The sequence below is a fragment of the Achroia grisella genome, unplaced genomic scaffold, assembly GCF_030625045.1.
Source record: "Achroia grisella isolate CSIRO2021 unplaced genomic scaffold, CSIRO_AGI_Agris_v1 utg540, whole genome shotgun sequence".
Classification (NCBI taxonomy): domain Eukaryota; kingdom Metazoa; phylum Arthropoda; class Insecta; order Lepidoptera; family Pyralidae; genus Achroia; species Achroia grisella.
The window spans coordinates 1728014-1736194 of record NW_026712925.1 but is presented as its reverse complement, the minus strand read 5'-3'; the positions used below and the strand labels follow the sequence as shown (position 1 = coordinate 1736194).

The 8181-nt window shown below is 28.5% G+C and overlaps 1 protein-coding gene and 1 long non-coding RNA gene across 2 annotated transcripts; both read right to left on the bottom strand.

The window, feature by feature from the left end:
* Positions 1-155: 155 nt before the first annotated feature.
* Positions 156-2091, bottom strand: LOC131847769 (uncharacterized protein C14orf119). The gene is made up of 2 exons (XM_059197417.1): positions 1853-2091; positions 156-1586 (listed from the first exon to the last, which is right to left on the bottom strand). The coding sequence occupies exons 1-2, from the start codon at positions 2045-2047 to the stop codon at positions 1290-1292; spliced, it is 492 nt and encodes a 163-aa protein (XP_059053400.1). The 5' UTR covers positions 2048-2091; the 3' UTR covers positions 156-1289.
* Positions 2092-4159: 2068 nt separating this feature from the next.
* LOC131847726 (uncharacterized) lies at positions 4160-5673 on the bottom strand. Its single transcript, XR_009357731.1, has 3 exons — positions 5481-5673; positions 4693-4851; positions 4160-4575 (listed from the first exon to the last, which is right to left on the bottom strand). It is a non-coding gene; the product is annotated as an uncharacterized LOC131847726 (long non-coding RNA).
* Positions 5674-8181: the final 2508 nt, after the last annotated feature.

Sequence of the window (8181 nt, the reverse complement as noted above, 5' to 3'; positions counted from 1 at the left end):
TATATAATGTCCATCTTGGATTTTAATGGGTAACATATTAATGAAATAGACAATAGACATACAAAAATAAATTTGATGTATAAGTCTTTATATTAACATGTGACTTTATTAAAATAAATGGGTACCTGTAGAATTACGATAATAAAACGAAAATATTGAAAATTTACTTTTAATAAAATAATAAAAATATGTAAATATATTATTATAAAGTTCTTAGGATTTATTTAAGGTACAGATAAAATGGCATCTGCTCAAATTTATTCCTGATAGTACGGACCTCTGCACGTCGTACTATCAGTCATAACATCCAGTCACAACATGACTGACAACTGATTTATAGATATCATCATAAATTCAAAGTTAGAAACATATTTTGATACTTACGTTTTTCGTAGTAATTTTTATAGTACAGAAGATTAATATTGTATAACTGTTATTATGGAATGCATATAGTGAATCCATACTGCCTAATATAATATCAATATAAATAATATATTATGATGATTCTAAAACCCTATAAAAATATAATGTATCTTGGCACGTAATACTCAGATTTGTACTGACATATTAAAACGTAAATTATTAACAATGTACTTTGACAAATAATACTGTTTTTATAGACTCTGATTGATGATTCAAACAAGGTACTGTGGGATATAAGTGAAATAATAATAAATAATGTAATATTAAACTTAAATACTATTTTAAGTATAGAACTTACTTAAATTAATATGACAAAAAGTTTACTTAAAATATAATAGCAGCATTATCAAAAAAAGAGCTAAAAGTACAAAAGACAACCTTGCCAAAATTAATAGTAATAAAATAATATTGCAAGTGAGTAAGAACATAATTAGGATACTAAAGATAATAAATTTCTGGAATGTATTAAGGAATGTTTCAGCAATGAATACAATATGTATATTTTAGCAATATTTACAAAGCTGTGAATATTAAATATTAAATGTATATGTATGAATGTCTTTGACACTTTTTTACCTATTTATTTTTAGTCCAAATGGCTCATATTCTTTTTACCTAATACATTTAAATAGCTTTCTCAGTAATATATACTTTGAATATTCTGGCAAGTATGGTATTAAATTTACATACTTACTTTTGAAAATATCACAATTACCTAATACTTATAACCTTTAAATCTCAAATACAAACTAAATTCATATGCAATAATGAATTATATAATTGCATACTTCGTAATAAATATAGATTAGTTATGACACTAAAAAACAAGAGATTCCAAAAACTTGTCAATATACCTTTACCTACACTTAAGAAGCAGCTGCGATCTCAACAGGAATATTATCTTGGGGGACACCTTGTTCTTCACCATTTGCCTCTACACTTTCTTCATGATCACCATTTGTATATGGTTCATTCTTCACTTTCTCATCTTCTGGAAGATGAGCTTCATCTACACCATTAGTATCCCCATTCAGTTGGGGCCCATTAATGATCAGATCTTGAAGTTTTACACCAAATTCTCCATCCATATCTGATACACCTTTAATCAGTCTATCTTGTTCTTCCTCAGCCCAAGTTGGGTACCATTCATTAAACAGTTTAATCTGTAACACCAATAATCCAGACTAACATCTTGTTTCGACTAAATTGATTTATATGTATGAATTAAGAAGATGAATTATTAAGAATAACACAATGATGATGAAAGCAAAATAAGAATTATAGGAGAATAATTGCAGTAAAGGTTAGACCTTGGACCAGGGATTATTAATTTCTACAACTAATTCAAATGTAATCTAGTTTCTAAATGTGATTGATAACAAATTGTTAATAAGGTACTCCTTCAAATATCGGAATAATTTTATCATACCCTGCATTGAAACAAACTGACAGGCTTGTCTTGACAAGAGAGGTTGGCCAGAGTTGCTGCCAGTTGATCTGGTTTATCTCCTCGTGCCGCAGCCAATACTGGCAAAAAATCTTCACGCTGAAGTTCACTGAACTCCCCAAACCACTGCAGCATATACCTAAGTTGGGCTTCAGATGTTAGGCCAGGGACTGACATTCTGTGGACTATACGAGTTGCACCTGTTCAGAGTTAAAAAAATATGTTAACATTTACAGCAATACGGAAAGAGTAACAAATAACAAGAACTAAAATGCATTTATTGTTATGATAAAAAAAATAAATATTACTTATTCTTTAACTATGTTACTAGTATGCAGTACAAGATGGTCAGAGCAAAGCATCATTCCTAAGAATAGGTTTTTGTAGTAAAAAATCTATTCTAGGCTAGTGCTGACTCATTCTAAAATTTATTTAGACTATGTATTCTAAATATAACAAACCATTAGTTGAGTTCATAAAGTTATTCTAGAATTTACAAATAATGTTTGGTTAATTGTCTTTATAATTAGGATATCTAAGAAGCCATTAGACATTTTTTTAGTCTTCTAATGACTTAATTGTTTGAACAATTACAGAGGATTATGAAATACATAAATTGGTCAATACTAAAAAAATAAGTTACTTATGTTGTTTAAAGTTAAAATATAATAATTTATTATAATACATAATAATTTGTTAATAATTTTCTAATCTATTTACTGATACATTTGAAATTTAACTCGCCTTCAGGAACCATTGTTATACACACTGAAGAATTAAGCAATAAATTCATTTCAGAGAACTATATTATGGCACTGATACGACACGAATTCCACAAATATACTTAATATTTAATGAAATAAAAATAAATATATGGTAGACGTGACTTTCTATTAGAGCAGCGTCTACTCGAATGCAATGTGTGAAGGTTAACCACCTCACAATTTCACCTTTCAACTACATTACATCACGCAATTTCACTTTTTAGATATTGAATTACCATTTTTGGATTAAATAACGTCTATAACTATATGTATTTGTGTTTACATAACACCACGTAACAACTTGTAAATATTTATGAGAATTCTCGTATCAAATTGATAATATAATACCTGCGTAGATACGGGTTTTACAATAGATTTTTAAGATTACATTTAATTAGAGACTAATTAATATCATACCTAGGTTGACAATGTTATAGTAACGAATTTTAATATACTGCGGCAAACAATAAATAAAGTGAAAGTGAAAAAACTGTATCAAATAAATATAAACAAGTAAGTAAACGTTGATCGGACTTGATCGCTAGTCGTTGTCGTCGATTTGTCATTTTTTATTTATCAGTTTTGTTGTCAACATTGTCATCTTGACTGATTGTCAGATTTTGGCAGTTGACATTTCACTGAACATTTGGGCTTAACCCATAGAGAAAATAGTATACTAATTCTACGGATCTATTGTTTCTATGGATGAATATATGGAATGGAACTCCCACCCGGGCTAACAATAGGTATACACGAGGCACTAGTGGATGATAATACGTTGAACCTGAAGTCAGGTAGTTAGATCAGTTACCCATAGGGGAAGAGAAGAGGAGGGAAGGGAATTGTTAGTAAAGTGGACTAATGACCCCATTGCTAGCAAAGTACCATGTCAGGTTGACCTTCACGCGGTTCCCTCTGGAAACCATCGTGTTAAACTCATGGTTGACTGGTAGAAAATGCCATTAGGTGTTAAGTCCGCCATATGTAATTTTTACCTGTGTATGACGTGCATTAAAGTTATTAAAATAAAATAAAAATAAATAAATTCCTGGTGAATTTATCACGACGGGCTAAATGACCTGACCTCATTCTCATTCTATCATCCTCCACTGGTACCCCGCCTGCGTAAACCAGTAGCGCAGGCGGGTGAACCATAAGGTAAAGGGCCATTGTATGAAACACCTTTTGAGTAGGAGTTGAATATTTTACATTGTTTAAAAAAAAATAGAGTTGAAACATTGAATTTTTCTAAGTTAATAGTTTGCCTGATATCTACTGAAGTGATAATAATTATTATCAAGTGAGTTTTAGTTGAAAATGCTAATAAATTGAATAAAATAACAGACAAGTACATACGGCCGTATTTATGAAACAGTCTAAAGCAACACGTACGGGTGTTCCATCGGGAATGTCCCAAATTATGGAACTCAAAATGAACTGAAGTACTCGCATTAAAAACATTTTTCAGTTACTAATTTATTTATTCATAGTATCAATAGTTTTATTACTAATTATTAATACAGTTAGATTTAAAAATTATACGAATAAACAAGCAATAAATAAATATTCACTTACAAAGTAAGTATGACAAAAACAGTTTCAAATCTTAGGATTAATAAACAAGATATAAAAACCAAATATACATTAAATTAAACCAAAAATTCAACTATTTCATTTCTTCTTTGATCCTTTGTAGTAATGCGTTCTCTAGTAGCTTTTTCCGTTCATCAGCTATCACTTTTTTCTCATTTAGTAATTGTTTTCTTTTATGTAGCTTTTCTTCTTTAGTTTTACGATCAGTTTCTTTTTTTTAGTCATATTGCATCCATTGATCATATGTGCCAGCAGAAGGTAGTTTGAGTTTACCTGATGACTCAACTTTAATCCATTTTTTCTTGACTTCAAATTCAACTCAAATATTAATTCATCACCAACATTACGCTTCAAAATATTAGTTAAATTTAGTCAATTTAAATTACTACTTTCATAAATACCAGAATGAGCTTCAGTAACAATATCTAAGGTTCATTATATACTATAATTTCATACAGTAATTACCTCAGGAATGGCTGCTTTGTTGAGACTGGGTACTGGTATTTATCAGAGGAGAATATTTATTAGAAGAATGACAATCATTGTTAAGTGTCATGTAATCATTAGTTTTATCATTCGACTTGATTATTAATCAAATTATTTTCTTACTGTTCTGTTCTTTCTCTAAAAATTAAAATTTACCAACGTCACTTCTTTGACAGTTAGTTTATTTATTTCAGGAAAACCAACCAATATCAAATTATAAAAATTATACCAAACAATCAAAAATAAAAATAACAATATAAAATAAATCTATAGAATAAAGATATCAAATTCTATAAAAAAAATGTATCTACCTACGAAAATTATTAATTTAAAAACATCTATAAAAATGTGATATGTAGGTGCTTCGTAAAAATTTTGAATTAAATAAAGTGTTATTAATTTTTTCAGGCAGGTTTTCCACTGAAGTATATGTTTTAATTAATATAAAACAATATTTATCATCCAGCTTATTCATTTTTGAGGTTAGTTTTTCATTTTCATAGAATTTTACAATCTATGTACATATCTAAATGCAAATTTTTAGAAATATAAACTGTTCTAACGTAAATTGCTTTGTTATAATTAATTAACAATGATTAACACGAAATTAACTAAATATTGTCCACTTTTTGCTGTTTCATAATTACGGACAACTTAGAAAATCGAATGTGAGGGGGATGTGGAACACTGAATATACTGTTCCATAAATACGGTCTGTTTAGAAATTTTTGCGGCAATTATGAAACACCTAAATAAAAAATAAATACCTTATTAAAGTACTTTAAATTCATTATCAATCAATAGATTATAAGTCAAACTTTTGATTGACATGTTTCAAGTATTTTTGAATCATTGACAAATATTTCAAATTGTTAAAACAATTGTGATGACACGTGTCATTCTCTAACTCTAAAAGACAGTCTTTTTTCATGCAACCTGACACGGGCATTTCATCTATTTTTTTTTTCTATACATTTTAAGGTGTTTACAAAAATAAATTAATTTAATCAATAAATAGGTTATTAAAGATCATAAAAATAATATTATATTCAATATTTATAATATTATTCAGTTATATTATTATTCAATTGTATTCAGTATTTATAATATTATTTTTATGATCTTTAATAACCTATTTATTGATTAAATTAACCTATATTGCTGGCAATGGGGCCACTAGTCTACGTTACTAACAGGGCTCATCCCCAATATGATTACCTACCAAGAGTATTTGCAGTTTATTTTCTTTACCTTTTGAATGATTTTTGTATTACCGATACTGTACCTAATATTAATTGAAATACAACGAATTTTAAATTATACTTGTAAATTAGAACTGAATAGTTTCAAATTAGTTTCATTTAAAGACAGACACATTATTGGAAATGTTTTGCTACCTACATTTTGAACCGTCTATATGACTGAACAACATTTCTAAACCCACTTCGTTGACCCTGTTCTTTAATCACTGTCCAACCTAGGCGGACATGATTGTTACTCGACGGTAAGTAATATAACATAACACTCTAAAGAGCTCGAAAGTCATTGCTGGGATTGCCATCCCCCTATCTTTCTCCCGCCTCAATAGTAGGTAAATTTGTGTAAATAGGCTTTGTAATAGGTTTTCATTCTTGAGTAATATGCCGCCAGTATTCAAATTAGCACAGACGTGATCAGTTTCATGTATAAACATGTCCAGAATATTATGTTATCTGTGTATACTTACCCACCTAGCGTGAGTACATTTTTAGCGCCGGCGGAAGTAGGTAGGTACCATTCCCTCATATCCGATAAAGAGGTGACTTGCCAGAAATCGTAAAAAAGAAAAGTACAAAACATAGTTAAGTAATAAGTTTATTTACAAATGTTCATATTATAACAAAAACTAATAACTATATATTTATATCTTATAAATTTTAAGTCTCATTAAATAATCCTTTTGAGTTTAAAGGAAGTTATGAATATGATAAAATTATAATTACCTTTGACAAAATAATCTTTAAAAATATATAGTGTATAAATTAAGTACTGTTACATTACATAATTTGTCAATAACATCCCCCACAAACTAATCGCTACCCTGTAGTATAAAAATGTGCAATAACTTTGTACTTCCATTAATAAGTGAATTACATTTTTTTTATCACAGACACATTTAATATTACAAGTATGTAGGTATTACATTATCATTCATGGTGTTTAAAAATGTAATATAATCTTTTGTCGGATTACAACTAGAAATATTAAGTAGCCTATAATTTATAGATGTGTATAGTAGATAGATAAAGTAAATATACAAAAATGAAGGAGAGAAATGTTAGTGGCATAAAGAAAGTATTTTTTCTAAACTGCGCAAACTGCACTTCAAACATAACTACAGAAAACGAAAGAGTACAAGTATAGAATTAGTATTATTTTGTTTAATTCCGCTATCAGTTAGTACGTAGGTATGTGTGAGACCATAACATTATACAGTGACAAAGTCTGAGTGTCACTAATAATAGCGTTATATTTAAACTTCCTTATGTACTTTCGCGAAAGACACTCGATTCTGAAAAATAAAAACTGTTCTTGCCTATATCTGGCAAGATACTACATACTCGTATATCGACAAGTTTATGCTTACATGTAATGTAAGCATAAACTTTTAAAAATGCCTTACTCAGAGTTTATCAGAAAGGTTGTACTGATGGATGATTGTACTGGTGAATATATTGAAACATCACTTTATTTCTAAATTACAACACTTTAAACATCTTTGTCCAACGAGTGTTGTCATAAAATTATAACATTATTTAATTGCACGGGGTTTGTCAAGCTCAAAAATTAACCTTCCGCTTTCCGACAGCATTGTAAATATCATCAGAAGTAAATATAATACAATATAAAAACAAAACAATACCAATCAAATATACAATACGATTTATTGATACAATATGCCTTAGTTTATATGAAATAATTATAATACATGAACATACCACTATTTACATCAGTAGTAGGTAATAATTATTAACATTCTGTAATACTATATTTAGTTCTTTAGACTTAGAAATTCATTTAGACATAATGAATCGCTAAGTATATATATCTAATAAAATATAAAATCGATAATGAAATTTCGTTTAGGATCACTCCTACCAAAGTTTACCAAGTCTGCATTAATTTATAAAATGAGTTAAGACAGTCTGTACAAATTTGCAGTTTTATTAGAAAATTGTTTCATTATTTTTAACATTGACATTCAAAATGCAGAGTGCTCTATTGAAAATTTGAAAATGATTCTACTTATATATCGTTCTGGCTTGACCTTTAGGTATTATAAGCTATTATTTTCTTTTGTACACAACATAGAAAATATATTAGTAAGTAGTAATATTTTTTATACAGTGCCCAGTAATACTATAAACTGTAAAGTGCTTTCCAGTTTAGTCGCTTTCGTTTCGATTAGCATTATACGATATTTTTTTT

What these genes read in the sequence shown, in the direction of transcription:
- LOC131847769 (XM_059197417.1), bottom strand. Translation starts at nt 2,047, where the DNA reads ATGTCAGTCCCTGGCCTAACATCTGAAGCCCAACTTAGGTATATGCTG. An exon ending in TCAGTTTGTTTCAATGCAGG is followed by an intron (nt 1,587 to 1,852) that starts GTATGATAAAAT and finishes TTGGTGTTACAG; the next exon opens with ATTAAACTGTTTAATGAATG.